The sequence below is a fragment of the Rhinatrema bivittatum genome, chromosome 2 (genome assembly GCF_901001135.1).
Source record: "Rhinatrema bivittatum chromosome 2, aRhiBiv1.1, whole genome shotgun sequence".
NCBI lineage: Eukaryota > Metazoa > Chordata > Amphibia > Gymnophiona > Rhinatrematidae > Rhinatrema > Rhinatrema bivittatum.
Genome location: NC_042616.1, coordinates 585,074,866 through 585,093,362, shown reverse-complemented (window position 1 = coordinate 585,093,362; position 18,497 = coordinate 585,074,866). Strand labels below are relative to the sequence as shown.

Sequence of the window (18,497 nt, the reverse complement as noted above, 5' to 3'; positions counted from 1 at the left end):
CACAGCTAACAGAGGGATGCTTTGGTGCTTAAACATAGGATTGGAAGAGGGAGGGGCTACTGGCTGAAGATCCGACTTGACAGGATTGGTCAAAGCTGAGGGCTGTGCCTGAAGAAAGGATTGCAATCCTTGAAAAAACACTCTACCCAAGAAAAGGCAGAAGGATTCAGGCCAAAACCAGAAAGTACAAGAGCGGGGTCCACTGAGCAGCCATCTCCTGCAGAGGAACCAGTCAAGGGAGTTCCAAGGTGCGGCATTCTTCCAGACGTGGGAAGAACCAGGCTTAGCAAAATCAGAAGATAATTCTCCCTGAGCCTCTAAGCAGCGCTGACATGACAGAGGGCACTCCAGGCTGAGATGCCCAAATATGACAGGCAACACAGAGAAAGGCACCTAGGTTTCTTGTTCAACGGCGCCACTAAGTTTATGTACCGCACAAAACAAACGCACAAACAGTCCACCAAAATCTGGGTGTACCACAGATATGCTTACAAAACGTGCGCACAAGAAGTGAGCCAGATGCATTGCGCACACCAATATTCCGGTAGAGGGCATCTGAACACACACAGAAGTGTGCGAAAACACTGCAGTAGTCTACAATACGGCGTGCAGGAAAAAGCCTAACAGCGGGGTCTGGTCCACCTGGGCTGCTCAACCCTCAAGGCTGCCCAGTTCCCTTAACCCCCACAGGAGTGGGAAAGAACGTTGGAACGGCATGTTGAGCACAGAGACCAGAGGAAGTCCTACAAAACCTTTCTATGCTGTCTGACTTTATTTTTTTTTAAACTTACCTGAGCTCAGCTCTTCCCGACTGAGTACAGAAATAGTCTCTGGTTGCAGGGGGGAGAGGGCATCTGCCGTCACCGCTGTGCTCGGCTTCCTGCACCCACTGCCTTTACAATCAGCTAAATCCATGCTGGGAAAATCAGCTATTGGACTAAGGCACACATCTGAGGGACAATGGAAATCACCTCAGGAATTCTCAATTGAGGGAGGGACCATTTGATATCACTGCAAAAGAGTAGGGCTTTTTTTTAATTTATTTATTTTTTTTTAAATAAAATTCTCCTTCTAAAATCTGAAGCAATCTCCATAGGAAGTTGCACGTCCACCATCTGCTGGAGATAGAGAATAGTGGCGGGCTGATGTTGCTGCAGGAGTATGTATACATTGTGATGTCAGCTTGCTCCGTCTCCATCTGCTAGCAGAGGTGCATAACCCACTAGTCCTGAGTCTGTCTGTCTACACGCTAGGAAAGTGGAAAATCATGGGTTCTGTTAATCCCAAACCATGGTCAGGTAGACCAAGAAAGATTTCAGACACATCTGCCAGGAAAATTTATCGGGATGCAAAGAAAACCCCACAAGAAACTTCTACTGAAATATAGGCTTCTCTGAAAACAAAGTGGTGTAGGTGTTTCAGCAAGCAGAAAAAGGAGATACTAGAACAAAAATGGGTTGCATGGTACAGTTGCCAGAAAAAAAAAACCATTGCTGCACCAACACCACAAAACAGTCTGCTTACAATATGCATAGCACATACAGAAGCCGCAAAACTTCTAATTTGGAGTGATGAGACCAAAATTGAACTTTTTGGCCACAACCATAAACGCTATGAAGAGAAGCACACCTTCCCTACCGTGAGGCATGGAGGTGGATCTCTGTTTGGGGGTGCATAAGATACAGCAATACAGAGAATTTAGTCAAAATTGATGGCAGGATGAATGCACCGTCTTATCAGAAAATATTGGAAGAAAATTTGCATTCATCTGCCAGGAAGCTGGGCATGGGACACATTTGGACTTTCCAACATGACGATGATCTGAAACATAAGGCCAAGTCGACCTTTCAGTGGCTGCAGAAGAAGAAAGTGAAGGTTCTTTAGTGGCCATCACAGTTTGAGCTCAGCATCACTGAGCCATTTTGGGGAGAACTCAAACATGCAGTTAATCCAAGACAACCAATGAATTTACAGCATCTGGAGGCTTTTTGCCAAGAGGAATGGACAGCTTTACCATATGAGAAAATAAAGGGCCTCATTCACAACTATCACAAAACAACTGCAAGCCATCATTGATGCAAAAGGGCACAATACAGGATATTAAGAACTAAAGGTATACATACTTTTGATCAGGACCATTTTACTTGTTCCTTTATTGCTATGATTTGTTTAATGATTGTGCTATTCTGCGATGCATAATAGTTTAATTTGAAACATTAAAAATAACAGATGTGTTTTATCTGATCACTCCTGTTTTCTTAAATTGCTATACATCTTACAGATTCAGTCAGGGGTATGTAAATTTATAAGCCCAACTGTAGATAAAGATGAGCCAGCTGATATTTGGATTTTCAGAAAGCATTTGACAAATTCCCCCCATGAGAGACTCTTCAGGAAATGACAAAGTCATGGAATAGGAGACAGTGTTCTATTGTAGACTGGTAACTGGTTAAAAGGCCTGAAGCAAAGGGTAGGACTAAACAGTCAGTACCACAAGAAACAATAGTGGGACCTGTGCTGTTTTGCATATTCATAAATAATGTGGAAAAGGGAAAGACCAAAGGAAAAGGTGATCAAATTTACAGATGATGCAAAATTATTTAATATAACAAGGTTTCGGGTCAATTTTTCAAATTTCAACATGCCAAGTATAGAAATGTAGTTACTATAAGAACAAATTATGTTCTTATAGTACTAACTAATAGGACCGCTGCCAACGGGATCTGTATAACAGTCAGACCCGGCATAGGAGAGGTCACATTACTTTATTAATCATATATCTTCCCGTGGCAATATAATTTTTGAAAGACTTCAATATTATTAATAAAGTAATGTGACCTCTCCTATGCCAGGTCTGATTGTTATACAGATCCCGTTGGCAGCGGTCCTACGTAATTTTTTCTTATAGTAACTGCATTTCTATACTTGGCGTGTTGAAATTTGAAAAATTGACCCGAAACCTTGTTATATTGTTTTGTACATGTACTCCCGGTTTCTGGATAGCTGGGCTCATTGTTTGCAAAATTATTTAAAACAGTAGTGGATTGTGAGGAACTAGAGAAGAACCTTGTGAGACTAGGAGATGGGGCAACTGAATGGCCAATTAAATTTAATATGGAAAAGTGTAAAGTGATGCCTATAGGCAAAAATAATCCCAACTACAGGTACATGATGCTGGGCTACGTATCAGGAATCACTAACCAGGAAAAGGATCGGAGTCCTCGTGGACAATATATTGAAATCCTCTGCTCAGTGCATAGCAGCAGTCAAAAAAGCAAATAGAATATTAGGAATGATCTGAAAAAAATACAGAATAAAATGGAAAATATCATGTTGCCTCTGTATTGAGTCATGGTGCGACCACGTCTTGAGTACTGTGCGTAGCTCTTGTTGCCATATCTTAAGCGAGACAGAGCAGAACTAGAAGAGGTGCAGAGGACGGTGACAAAAATGATAAAGGGGATGGAACATCTCTCCTATGATGAGAGGCTAAGCAGGCTAGGGCTCTTCAGCTTGGAAGAGAGACGGCTGAGAAGGGGAAATGATAGAAGTTTATAAAAATCATGAGGGAGATGGAATGGGTAAATAAAGGACAGTAATTTATCCTTTCAAATACTTTAAGAAAGGAACACCATGAAACTAAACCAGCAAATTCAAAACAGATCGTAGAAAGTACTTTTGCACGCAACACACTACCTAGCTGTGGAATCTGTTGCTAGAGGATATGATCAAGACGACTGGCATAACTGGGGTTTAAAAAAGGTTAGTCAAGTCTGGTGGAAAAGTCCATAACACATTAGTAGCCAGGGAGACTAAAAATAAAGCTACTGCTACCCCTGAGAGTAACAGGAATTAGATCTACTTTATGGGATCAGCCAGGTACTTGTGACCTGGATTGGCCACTGTCGGAGACAGAATGCTAGGCTCGATGCACCTTCATCTGACCCATCGTGGCAAATCTTACGTTCTAGTCCATAAGCAGAAAAAGCAGTTTGCAAGGACAAGACTTCTATTTTCTCTCCTCCCTCCCTCCATGTTGTGGATTGTAGCAAGAAGCTGCTGACGAAGCTTAAAGACCATTCTCCTAGCAACAAGAAAAGATCAGGTATAAGGTGGAATGAGGAGCAAGCAGCACTGGCACCAAAGTGGCAGGCACAGGGAGAGAGGTTGAGCTGACAGGGCAAGGAAAGAAAAAGAACACACACACACACACACACAACGAGAATAGGGGGGATGATAAAGATGATGAGAGGTAGAAGAAATGGAGGGGAAGAAAACAGAAGGAGAGAGAGAGAGAGAGGGAATAGAATAGTAGGCAAGAGAAAAGGCAGGATGGCATGAAACACAGAAAGATGATAGCACAAAAAGAACATATGGCCTATCAAGTCTGAACATCTATGAATCCCTAACACTCTTTCACACACTATGCTTGTCCTTAGAAATATGACGGCAGCAAAAGGAAGGGGATCACTCCTCCCTTACCAGACGTGCATCTGAATTCCTATTGCATAGCCTGGGGTGTAGGGTCGTTATCTATCTTGGACAAGACCATTCATTGCCTAAGCCTGTGCTTTACCTTTTGGTTTTCAGAGTCCCGATAAGTGAGTCCAAAGTAGTCTTTCTCTAGAAGGTTTAGATGTTCACACACTTTGTCAAACAGCACTTGTCCTCTGGAACGTTTCTGAAAATGAAAAAACAAAAGAAAAAAAAATATATATAAAAGTTAACCAGTTGCAACAAAAATAATTTATTTAAAATTTAAAAACGTAATTGCCCTCTCAGCCTAAACTGCATAAGTTAATATCAAACTAACTGTACAAAAAAAATGCTGCATGTGGTTCAAAGCTTCAAAGAACATAATAATGTACTCCATCTATTTAATTTCCACTAGTTTAAAACATGCTGAACTGGGGAAATCTATTTGCCATTCAGTTTCAAATCTGAATGTGGGTTTTACCAATACGCGAAATTAAAGCTTTACATGGCTCCTATTCTGTTCCAGCGCTACTAGTGCTGGCACTGTACTATAAACCTGCACCATGTGAGGAGGATACAAATACACATGAGCTTCAGCAATTATTTATTTATTTTATTTATTTATTCATAAGCTTTTATATACCGGCATTCGTAGGACACATCATGTCGGTTTACAAGTAACCTTGAAAGGAGGAAATTACAGTGAACATTGATAGATGGATAGCTAAGGGGGAGGGGTGAGGGTCGAGAACTGGGAGGAAGGGGGAGGGAGGGGGGAAGGGGGGAGGGAGAGGGGAAGAGGGGAGAAGCAGGGAGGAAGCTAACCCAAAATTACAAAGGGTAGAAAATTAACAAATAACAAAGCATGTCATAAATGTGTTAAGCAGAATAGACTTATAAATCTTTAAAAGTGAAATCATAAAATCTTATGTACATAAAAGTGACAGGGTATCCGTGCCATTGGCCAGCCCCTGTCACATGCCCGTGCCATCGGCGCCATTTTAATTAGTGGCAACAGACGGCCCGAGTGCGGGAGATCGCTCCTGGGACCCCCGCTGGACCACCAGGTACTTTAAAAATTGGGGGGGGGGGGGGGATGCGAAAGAATTAAATTTAAAGGGTCGGGGTGTTTTTGGTTTTTTTTTCGGTACGACAGCGCCGATTAAAATGGGTAAAAATCGTGGGAACGAAGATTTCCAGCGGTTTTTACCCAAACTTGATACCGGAAACGAGTCCGGTACCGATTCACATCCCAAGTATATATATCCCTGCAGTGACCCCAGCCTGCCAGTATTCTCTTCAAAAGCAACTGAGGACAGACTAGCTAAAAAAAACTTGATTAAAAAACGATTAAAAATGGGTAACCAGAATTATACTCAACCAACCATAAACAGTGAATTCACATAAGATTCTAGGCACCTCAATCTATGGACTGGATGAGCATTTACCAGTAATCCTTTGGGTCCCAGAGCCCCACATAAGGACTATTGACACACTCATGTGGCAGTCGAGGGCGGGAAGCTGAGTTCATCTGTCTACAGTAAGGAAAACAAAATTATCAGGTAAGTAATATCTCCTTTTCCTAGTGTGTAGACAGATGGACTCAGGACCAGTGGGATGTACCAAAACTACCCCCCCCAACAGGGTGGGAGGTTGCCTGCAGTCCAGTCAACATAGCATGTGCAAAGGTTGCATTTTCCGGGCCTGCACATCCAGATGATAAAACCTGGAAAAAGTGGGTAAGGAGGACCACGTCACAGCTCAGCAGATATCGACGGGAGACAACAGACTGACCTCTGCCCATGACACTGCCTGATTCCTAATGGAATGAGCCCTAACTTGAGTAGGCAACAGCTTCCCAACATCCACATAAGTGGCTGTGACCACCTCCTTAATCCAATGAGCACCCTACTTACTCCCATGGAGAAAAAAAAACAAAAAAAAACCAGGTGATCTGTCTTTTGAAAGGACTCAGAGACCTCAGGATTAGCATGAGGAAGTATATATAATGATAGAGAGGGCCAGGTATTGGGGAGCAAGGAGAGATGAAGCCCACAACCAGGAGAAGAGAGTTCTGGAGCAAGGGTTGTGACTGCCCTGGCCATTTTTTTAGGTTTCCTACAAACACTAGTTTCTAGGAGGAGGGAGGTAGGTGGGTTGGGGAGACTTTTCCTCGCCTTCTTCTCTCTTTAATCCTCCATCTCTCTCATCTCTGATCCTCCTCCTCCAACCATGGTCAATCCTTGCCTCATCTTCCCCTCTTAAATCCTTCACTTTCCCCTTCATTTTAAATACTTCCATTTTCCCCTCCCTCCATCCCAAAGATTCTCTTAGCCTCTCCTTTCCTCATCCTTGACATCCCATCTTCCTCTCTTCATCCAATTCCTGAGATCTCCTAACCTTCTGCTACTTCCATTCCTGATCATCCCATCTCTTTCCTACTTCTGGCCTTCAACTCTTTCCCCACCCAAGCCCTCCCCTAAAAATAGAACAATTAATGAGACAAAGAGGCAAGAAAATGACTTTATAATGTAAAATAAAATACACATGTGAAAACTATGCAAATATGCAACAGAACTGCAAAACTTCAAACACATTCCACAGAATTTATAAACTCTTGCTGCAGCATCTAACTCTAAGCTGCTGCAGCAAACTAGAAGTGATGATTATATTCCAAGTAGTATGAAATGTAAATTTGAATACAGAAGGGGTTATTTTCTGTTGTCTTAATATGATGAACACTATAGACTTCAATATTTGTGTGGAACTATGTCCTCTTCATGATGTCAACAAAAAAGCAAACAAAAAATCCATCAACATTTGATAACAAGTAAAATAGCACAATGCATCCCACGAGGGTACATTATGAGCACATAAGAAAGCTCTCTTACCTTTCTAATTGTAAATATTGCTCTGTTTAGAGCATTAAAACAACTTTCCTGAAAAAAAAGTCTGAAAACCTACTTAGGCTCTGAATCCCTCTCACTGCATTGCTATACTCTATCAGGTGAACTTTGATGAGATGCCTCCAAATCCTCCTGTATGTGACCTGCAATACTGTGGGTCACTGAAATACAGCGTAAAACACAGCAATCCACCACCACAAGATGATGGCAGTGGTTGTAACTGAAAGAAATTCTTGAAATGAAATTGCTCTGAGAAAAGGTCTGAGGTATGGCCAGAAATGTTTCAGAGGCAAAATGTTTTGCGCAATGATGTAAAAGTCCTACTAATGTTCTCCTAGCCTTGCAATTCCTTGGTCTAAGGCTTCTGCTCCTCCTCCTCTGCATTCCTCTGTTGGTGTCCAAATACTTCTTCCCTGCCCCCCCCACCCCCATCCTACTATCTGTAATCTTTTCCTTCTGTCTGCTCCCTGGAGTCTGCTGAAATGCAGTAGTCGTGCTCCAGAAGGGATTGTGATGGAGCACCCAGTCTAGCAGCATCCTCTCTAGTCTCTACAGTGGGTCCCCTGATTGCCCCAGTGAGAAACTTCAAGACAAATTATTAGGCATAGATTTTCTGAAACCTTCAACTCTTATTGCATCAATTCATCAAGGGATGCAGTCGTGCATCAAAGAAAACACATCTTTACACCACCATCACAACATCTCTCATTCTTTACATGCCTGTTACTTCAGTTTCTCTCATAGCTCTGTACAAACATTACTCTGCTAAAGCCTTTTACTCTCTAGCTAGTATAGTTCCCATTTCTCCACATATAGCCCTCTATACTGTATGCAAATCTACTAAAATTCCTAAGTAGCTGACTTCTCCAGCCTTCAGAGATACTCTAACAGTTTTAACCTCTCTGGGTATCCTGGTCCAAGATACTGGGTTTCCTGCTCTGGCTCTGCTTCTGTGTAACCACTGCCTTTTTATTGTTACTGCTAATTGCTTAATTGACTACGCCTGTCTTCCCAAACCAAGCCTTTCTGAACTACATCTCCCAGAACTCCTGGGCTCAGGGAAGCCTTCCCTTCTCCATGCCCTCTAGTGGCAGAATGCCATATTTTCATGGAAGGAACACCATCTTGTAGGGACCATGGTGGTCAAAGGTAAAAGCAAGTTTGCTTACTGTATATGGGGTACTCTGAACACAGCAGGATAAATTAGCCATTATATGTGCAGCAACATCATCCAATGGCCCTGAAGGAACCCATCTCTCTAGCTCAGTGAAATTTTACTACTGACCATGTGCAGTAATTCCAACGTGCATGCTGCTATGTGAGCCCTAGTCCATTGTAAATCCTAACTTTAGTTTGGTAGTGGACTTTAGGGAGTGCCTTTCCCGATGGGAGGAATGTTCCCTACTTCAGCGAGCGTATCCAAGCCATGATAAAATTTATTCTCTGGGTAGGAATGGGTTTGACTTAGCAAAATTTACTATGAAGCCTAGGAATTGAAGGAACTTGATTGTCCAGAAGGAGTCTAGCACCCCTGCTTGAGAAGGACCCATTACCAGCCAATCATCCTGATATGGGGAAGACTCAAATTCCCAGGCAATATAAATGTGCCGCCACTACTGCCAAGCATTTCATGAAGAGCCTCAGGGCCGATGAGAGGCCGAAGGGTAGAACCTTGTATTGGTAGTGCGTCTCATCCACCATAAACCTGAGGTATTTCCAGTGTATAGGGTGGATAGGGATGTGCATATATGCATCCTTCAAATTCAGAGTGTGCATCCAGACTCCTGCTTGGATGAAAGATAGGATAGTGTGGAGGCTGTTCATCTTGAATTTCTCTCATAACAACCCCTTCCTCAGTCTCCGTAAATTTAGGAAAGGTCTCAATACTCCCGATTTCTTGTGGATAAGAAAATAGGAATAGAACCCCTTGCCACATTCCTCAGGAGAGACAGGTTCATTGTCCACTGACTTAGAAACAAATTCACCTCGAGGAAACTGGGTTGAATAAGACAGATTTGGATTGAAGCACTGATGAAGCTCTGGAGGGATGGAAGAAGTGTAAATGGTAACCAGATCAAACAATTTTGAGGACCCAAAGAACTTTAAGTAATCTGCCTCTTCCTGTCAAGGAACAGCTGGATCCTTCCCGTACCAGAAGGGTACTCCCCTGGGTCCTGCCAGAGCCTGCTGAGGAAATTCGCCTAAACGTTTTCGCTTCCTGCAATGTGTGCTACTAACAGGGCCTGGATATTTTATTTCACCCATTCAAAGAGACTGCTGGCTTCCATTGCAGTGTAAGGCTGCTAGTGCCCCCTTGTTTGTTCACATAGACCATCACCAATACATTGTCAGACAATTCCCTTTACATGAGGAAGGAAGTCTGATGGCCCTTGGTTTATGGACCAAGAGGTTTTTCCCTCTGACCCTTGTATTGCTTGCCCCTGAAAAATGCCCCCTCCAAGCCAACATCAATGGTCACTACAATCCAGGCACGTGGCTCTAGATCCATTCCCCTAAATAGGTTCATAACATCTCCCCAGCACTTCAGGCTTTTCCTGACTCACTGGGCTAAAACCTTCTAATGTGTTGTGACCTCGATGGAGGTTGTGGACCCTTGGCCTGAGTTGGGATTGACGCCACCTGGGAGGAAGGCCACCCACAGGTTCCTAACGTCAGGAGGTGAGGTTGATGGACAACAGGGGTCAGCTGGCTGAGGCTTCACACCACTACCAACCCCGTTTCCCCACAGGTTGAGCCCTTGGGATCCGGGGGGCCATTGGACTTAGGTGGGCCCCTGTGATGAAGCTCTGATGAGGGATGATCTGTGGGCTGGCAGAGAGCAAGAGGCAAGAGATCCGGTCCAAAGGTCCAAGGCAGGTGGCGAGCAAGGAGAGTGAGGTCCAATCCGGTCAAAGCCAGGGGAATCCGTCCGAAGGAGAAGGAGCAGGAGCAAGGCTGGAAGGCAGGAGCGGGCACTTGGAAGACAGGAACAGGCACTGGGATGACCGGAACAGGAACGCTGGAACAAGCACGGCACCACAAGGGCAGCAAGAGCAGACTTGTTGCCAAGTCGCCAGAGGGATGTCAGCTGAGGGTTTTTATAGAGCAGAGCTCTGATGTCCAAGGGAAGGACCGGCGGCAACTTCCTGCCTCGGTTGCTTTAAATTTTCACCTAAGGTGCACACTCGCCTAAGGCAGGAATCAGCTGGGGCGCCGCCTTTTGTGCCGGAGGCCCTGCAATGGCATCAGCAGCAATGGAGGCCCTCTGGCCTCAGCAAACAGCGCAGGAGGAGGGACTGGCCCGGGCAGTAAGTACAACATAATGGTAGGGGACATAGCCTGCCTTTCTCTTTATTTCTATTAAAATGTATGAATCACCTGGTGCACTAGGATATAGGCAATTTATAATAAAATATTCACTATAAATAAATGTGAACATAAATCATATATTACAATGTCATCAAAACAATGAAAACAGTACAAGCCATCTCCAAAAGAATACAGCCTTGATTCAAATGACATGCAGTTCTTTTTATTTACTTTTATTTTTGAATTATATTTTGCTAGTGCTAAGTACAGTTTTATTTCTGCATTTAATTTTATTTCCATTCTTTTTATTATTTTATCATTTATAGTGTGATTGTTTTAATAATACATTTTATGTTTATTCATGATATTTTGACTGATTTAAAATGCTTGTATTTTATTATAGATTGATTTATAATGTTTGTATCTTATATTATCTTTTATGATGTTATCTTGTCTTTTGTCATTAAGAACATAAGAACATAAGAAATTGCCATGCTGGGTCAGACTAAGGATCCATCAAGCCCAACATCCTGTTTCCAACAGAGGGCAAACCAGGCCACAAGAACCTGGCAATACACAAACACCAAGAAGATCCCATGCTACTAATGCAATTAATAGCAGTGGCTATTCCCTAAGTAAACTTGATTAATAGCAGTTAATGGACTTCTCCTCCAAGAACTTATCCAAACCTTTTTTGAACCCAGCTACACTAACTGCAGTAAACACATCCTCTGGCAACAAATTCCAGAGCTTAATCGTGCACTGAGTGAAAAATAATTTTCTCCGATTAGTCTTAAATGTGCTACTTGCTAACTTCATGGAATGCCTCCTAGTCCTTCTATTATTCGAAAGTGTAAATAACCGAGTCACATCTACTAGTTCAAGACCTCTCATGATCTTAAAGATCTCTATCATATCCCCCCTCAGCCGTCTCTTCTCCAAGCTGAATAGCCCTAACCTCTTCAGCCTTTCCTCATTGGGGAGCTGTTCCATCCCCTTTATCATTTTGGTTGCCCTTCTCTGTACCTTCTCCATCACAACTATATCTTTTTTGAGATGCGGCGACCAGAATTGAACACAGTATTCAAGGTGGGGTCTCACCATGGAGCGATACAGAGGCATTATGACATTTTCCGTTTTATTAACTATTTCCTTCCTAATAATTCCTAACATTGCTTTTTTGACTGCTGCAGCACACTGAGTCGACAATTTTAAAGTATTATCTACTATGATGCCTAGATCTTTTTCCTGGGTGGTAGTTCCTAATATGGAACCTAACCGTGTAACTACAGCAAGGGTTATTTTTCCCTATATGCAACACCTTGCACTTGTCCACATTAAATTTCATCTGCCATTTGGATGCCCAATCTTCCAGTCTTGCAAGGTCCTCCTGTAATGTATCACAATCCGCTTAAGATTTAACTACTCTGAATAATTTTGTATTGTACGCAAATTTGATAACCTCACTCGTCGTATTCCTTTCCAGATTATTTATATATATATATATATATTGAAAAACACCGGTCCAGGTACAGATCCTCGAGGCACTCCACTGTTTACCCTTTTACACTGAGAAAATTGACCATTTAATCCTACTCTCTGTTTCCTGTTTTTTAACCAGTTTGTAATCCACGAAAGGACATCACCTCCTATCCCATCACTTTTTAGTTTTCTTAGAAGCCTCTCATGAGGGACTGTGTCAAATGCCTTCTGAAAATCCAAATACACTATATCTACCGGTACACCTTATTCACATATTTATTAACCCCCTTCAATAAAATGAAGCAGATTTATTAGGGAAGACTTCCCTTGGGTAAATCCATATTGACTGTGTTCCATTAAAACATGCCTTTTTATATGCTCTACGATTTTGATGTTTAGAATAGTTTCCACTATTTTTCCCGGCACTGAAGTCAGGCTCACTGGTCTATAGTTACCCAGATCACCCCTGGAGCCCTTTTTAAATATGGGGATTACATTGGCCACCCTCCAGTCTTCAGGTACAATGGATGATTTTAATGATAGATCTAAATGTCATGTTTTAGTTCCTTTAGTACCCTAGGATGCATACTATCTGGTTCAGGTGATTTGCTACTCTTTAGTTTGTCAATCTGGCCTAGTACATCTTACCTGTTCACAGTGATTTGGTTTAGTTCATCTGACTCATCACCCTTGAAAACCATCTCTGGAACTGGTATCTCCCCAACATCCTCATTAGTAAACACGGAAGCAAAGATTTCATTTAGTCTTTCTGCAATGGCCTTATCTTCCCTAAGAGCCTCTTTAACCCCTCGGTCAGCTAATGGTCCAACAGACTCCCTCACAGGTTTCTTGCTTCGGATTTATTTAAAAAAAGATGTTATGAGTTTTTGCCTCTATTGGCAACTTCATTTCAAATTCTCTCTTCTCCTGCCTTATCAATGTTTTACACTTAACTTGACAATGCTTATGTTTTATCCTATATTCTTCAGAAGGATCCTTCTTCCAATTTTTGAAGGATGTTTTTTGGCTGAAATAGCCTCTTTCACCTCACCTTTTAACCATGACTGTAATTGTTTCGCCTTCCTTCCACCTTTCTTAATGCGTGGACTACATCTGGACTGCGCCTCTAGGATTGTATTTTTAAACAATGTCCATACTGTTGAATTCTTTTAACCTTTGCAGCTGCATCTTTCAGTTTTTTTCTAATTATTTTCCTCATTTTATCAAAGTTTCCCTTTTGAAAGAGCTGTAGATTTACTTATTGTCCCCCTTCCAGTTATTAGTTTAAATTTGATCATGTTATGATCACTACTCACCACCATTACCTCTCATACAAAATCCTGCATTCCACTAAGAATTAAATCTAAAATAGCTCCCTCTCTTGTTGGTTCCTGAACCAATTGCTCCATGAAGCAGTCATTTATTAAATCCAGGAACTTTATGTTTCTAGCAAGTCCTGATGTTACATTTAAACAAGTCAATATTGGGGTAATTGAAATCTCCCATTATTGTACTGCCAAATTGGTTAGCTTCCCTGATTTCTCTTAGCATTTCATCGTCTGTTTGACCATTTTGTCCAGGTGGACGGTAGTATACTCCTATCACTATACTCTTACCAAACACACATGAGATTTCTATCCATATAGATTCTATTGAGCATTTAGTCTCTTGTATGATCTTTATCCTGTTGGACTCTATACCCTCCCGGACATAAAGTGCCACACCCCCACCAAGTTGATCCTCCCTATCATTGTGATATAATTTGTACCCTGATATAGCACTGTCCAATTGGTTATTCTCCTTCCACCAAGTCTCTGTGATGCCAGTTATGTCAATGTCATAATTTACTGCTATACACTCTCCCATCTTACTTCTTAGACTTCCGGCTTTGGCATACAGGCATTTCAAATTGTATTTTTTGTTTGTATTAATAACCTGCTTTTCAGTTGTTAGGGATAATTTGGAAATTATTAGCTTTGATGATTTTTTTACATATAGGCATATGGGCTATGTTTTCTTTTATTGGAACCTCTCTGTTTGGGATTCCCTCTCTCTCCTGTTTCATTAGTATCCTTCAAGGATACATTGCTCCGAACCATGCACTGCTGAGTGACTGTCCACTTTCCCCCTTGTTCTAGTATAAAAGCTGCTCTATCTCCTTTTTGATAGTTAGTGCCAGCAGCTTGGCTCCACTCTGGTTAAGGTGGAGCCCATCCTTTTGGAAAAGTTTTCCCCTTCCCCAAAAGTTTCCCCAGTTCCTTACAAAATTGAATCCCTCTTCCCTGTAGGTGTGTCCTCTGTTTCCAGCAGCTGTGAAGAAGGGATATCTTATTGGTAAAGACTGGTCTAGCAGGAAGAGACAGAATGCAGAGAAGTCTTGCTGCAAAATCACTGGACACTGGCATTTCCTGGTTAAAGCATATGCTCTAACCCGTTAAATTATTCGTATCATGTTATATTTATTCTACCTGCCTCTATCTTCCTTCCAGCTTGTCTTTAAGCCTCCAAGTTTTCCATACCTTGTTGATTGTAACTTTGACTTATTCCTTTTCCTTTGTTATCTATTATTTACCAGAATTGTTACCTCAGTTTTACCCTTTGTTAAAATGTAAACCGATCCGATATGGTTATCTACTATGAAGGTCGGTATAAAAAACTGCTAAATAAATAAATAAATAAATAAAGTATAGCAATGTCATCTTAGGATAATGTCCCAGTTTTTTAATTAAGCTTTTGCTCGCAACAAATCAAGCTCTGAATGAATATGCAGATAAGGCAAACTGCACTACTAAACTGTCATTTCATAGACTTTTTAAACTGAATGATCCTTCAACAGAAATGACAGTGCAGTTGACAAGTTTGTAACAGAAAAATCTACTGAAGGAGAAATGATTTTTGAGCAGTATCTTTTTGAGGTCTAATGGTCTGAGAGATTATCTGTGGTAATCATCCTTTGTGGGCAGGATGGGCTCATTTTTTCTTATTTCTCCAGCTGCTAGATAAATAGGAAGCAGTCTACATTGTTTTTGTAGTATAACTAATAAATGTTTCTGCAGATCTCTTACCATTATTTTTTTAATGTAAAATAAATGCTATTTGCTTAAATAGGAAACTTTTGAGTCATGAAACATTCTTAGTCTGCCAGTACATGGTTGTTCAACATCTGAATTGTCAAAAGAGGATGTTTAAGACTTCAGATAATTGTTGTCTTGTTTGCGATTTAATGTGTAGTTGAAGAGAAACAGCAAGAAAACCTTTGAGGGCTTTCAGAATTTTAACCAAAACTTTACTGACTTTTTAAATAAGAGTTCTGGAACTCTAGATAATTTAATTGATTAGAGAGACCTGCAGCACACCTTTTTATTCGAGTTCCTGTCTCTATCAGTAGTGTCTTCCTGTAAGCTTCCTTCCTCTTACTAAGTGGAAAGAGCCTGCTTCTGATGGCTATGAACATGCAGTACAGACCTTGTGTTTCCTGTAGGAGAAAACCTTTTGTTTATCTTTCATACTTTTGTGACAGATCTTGATCCTGCAAGACAGTGACTCTATCCAGTTATGCTCCAAATAACACCACCCAGGTGGCCAATCAGCCACACTGTCTTCATATTAAATACAATGTTAACCTTAAGAAATGCTATAAAATCAATTGGAGACTGTGAGGAAGAGCACAGCCTGCATGGTCTGCTGTCATAACTGGGCAGGAAAACGCATCCACAGTGGCATCAATCACAGGCAAAAAAAATTGGCACACAGCAGTATTAAGGCAGGCGCCACTGGTCCATTTCTGAAAGAATACAGAATAGCCATTTTGATGCAAATAAATTAATAACCTGAGCTATCATGATTCTCTGTCTCCCCATCCACGTGAAATATTTGTAGGTTTAAAAAGGTTGCAGTTTTATTGAGATAACATATTACCATCAAACCGTAATCCATAACGAGCCCAAATGCTAGCCATGGATCACTCACCAAGCCTGCCATGGAAAAAGCTATACTGGTCCCACAGGCCTCTGCTGTAATTCTCCAAGCTAGGAGCCCTCTTCAGGTGTGACTAAACCCAACTCACTTTACTAACATTCTGAGGACCCTGGGGGCCGCAGCCAGTCAGCTGGGTGAGCTATCATGGTACTGCCTCAATCACATGTAGGCACCCTGATGCACACCTTCCCTGGTGAGCAGGAGATACCCCCAAGCCTTGTCGGGATAAGGAGAACCCTTTCATCCCCATGAAAAGGTGCAGTATGTAGAAATAGATATTCCTTTCTACCTTGCATCCAGCATTCCCCAGAACATTCAAACTGTAGCCTAAGTGATATAGTTGCTAAATGCACATACAAGAGTAAGTGACGACTTAGCTAAAAACATGGGGGAAATGTCAGCTTACTGTCTGGATTTGGGCTGGTATGTTGTAAGTGCCAGGGCTGTTTTTGTTTCCAACCCATCACTGTGAGTTACTATAGATGTTATGGAATTTAGTGTTTGTGCTTGTTCTCTGCCCTTCTGATCAGTTCATGCACAATGTTACTTTGTTGCCTGGTATATCCACATTCTCCAGGCAACACAGCTGCTTTTTATATCGCTTCAGGGAAAAACCAAATTTGCCAATGTGAAATACACTGAAAAAAAAAATGAAAGAATGTGCCTCTGCCACTATTATGTCTACCTAATGTGCTGAATTTCTGAAGCAAGAACTTAGGATAGAGAATCACCAATACTAATTTGAACACCAGAGAATTGTATGGTCCATGCCATCCTGATTCAGACACTCTGGGGCATTAAGCTAATTTTCAAGTGAGAAATTCTATAATGATGAAGTTTTTGCCACAAAATATCACCTGTCTGAGGTGTGATCCCCAGGTGTAAAAGGCAATGACAATAGGAAACTTCTTGTACAAGATATTGCTAGTGAGTTCTGCCTTTTACTGCTCTTCAGGCCAATGTGCCACACACCACGCCCCTTTACAATAAAGGCTGAATCCTGCATCTTCAGAGGCAGAATAGAGGCCAAGACCTTGGCTTGAGATAGGTGGCTCCTACCATGTAGAAATACCATTGTTCCTATGTTGGAAAGCTTGGCATATGATGATGTCCTCCCTTTCTGTATAATAGGAATTATAGATTATAGACTTCTGCTGTTGGCTACCTTATGCAAAAAGACCTGCCTCATGAGAACACAGCATACAAAAGTAATGCTGCTGATCACTGATTGCAATGTGCACCATGTAACTTTTTTTTTTTTTTTTAATAGGAATTAAATCATAACTGACAAGCCTCAGGAAGAGACATATTGTGAATGCAATCTTAGTCTAGCCTTACAAATATCAATGTTGTTGACCTGCTTTGTCATATGAAAAAGGGACCCCTAAGTTAGCTGGGAAAGATCAGAAACTTAGCAACATTTGTTTGCATGTTTGAGATGTTCCGGGGACTATAGAAAGAAAAATCACCCAAAACATCAGCTAGTCAATAGTCACCTCAGTGGTAAACCAATGAATGAAAAATACTGAACATTTCAAACCAAGACCATGAGAGAGCACAGCCCATTTGCAAGCAAAACTGATTATTAAACACAAATCCTAAGCATGAGAAACTGGGTATATGAGCCAGAGATGAAATGCTTATTCCATAGTTACTTTTATCATCAACATGAAGCAGCAGGTTGTACAAAATATTCTTCGGGGGGGACAGAGTCATTGACAGATGAGGCCACAGGATAATACAAGTTCTGGATTAGTCGGCACATAATCAGCTCCTTCTTAGAGGCCACCATCAGGGAGAAATGATCATTCTTTCAACAGGGAGGCCCAGAGGATAGTACTGCCATATAACCCAAACTGACTTCTTAGTCAATTAAGCGAAAAAATTGATCAAGATGTGAAATAGACTGTGTAACCTGAAATTTTCATTTTCATACCTTGATGTGGTATGGGATGCAGAAACCGAAAGTGAAACTCTCCAATAACTGTCTGCCTCGCACTATTTTGGTGTCACTTACCCTAGGGCAGCATCTTTTCTTTAGATACTGGAGAAAGAACAATATAAGTAAGGACTGTATTTATCTTGATGGGGTGGGGGTTGGGGCTTAGCTATTAGTTTACTGGGGAACTTTTAACCAGGTGTTTGGCAGTATGCACACATATTTATACTGGCAGTCTTGAAAAACATGAAGAAATGTTGTAGAACTAGTTTCTGAATGAATGCCATTTTGTTGAAGTTATGGAGTGTTAATGTGGCACATTTAAAACTAATCGGAGAAAGTTCTTTTTTACTCAACGCACAATTAAACTCTGGAATTTGTTGCCAGAGGATGTGGTTAGTGCAGTT

General features: G+C 41.5%; 1 protein-coding gene across 17 annotated transcripts in view; it reads right to left on the bottom strand.

Annotated features, from left to right (window-relative positions):
• Positions 1-18,497, bottom strand: part of EPB41L3 (erythrocyte membrane protein band 4.1 like 3) — a 459,693-nt gene that overhangs the window by 193,790 nt on the left and 247,406 nt on the right. For all 17 annotated transcript variants that reach the window (XM_029591057.1, XM_029591046.1, XM_029591044.1 and 14 more), the window contains exon 4: positions 4,577-4,681. In XM_029591057.1, the coding sequence (XP_029446917.1) occupies positions 4,577-4,681 (105 nt within the window). The remainder of the gene's footprint in view (positions 1-4,576; positions 4,682-18,497) is intronic.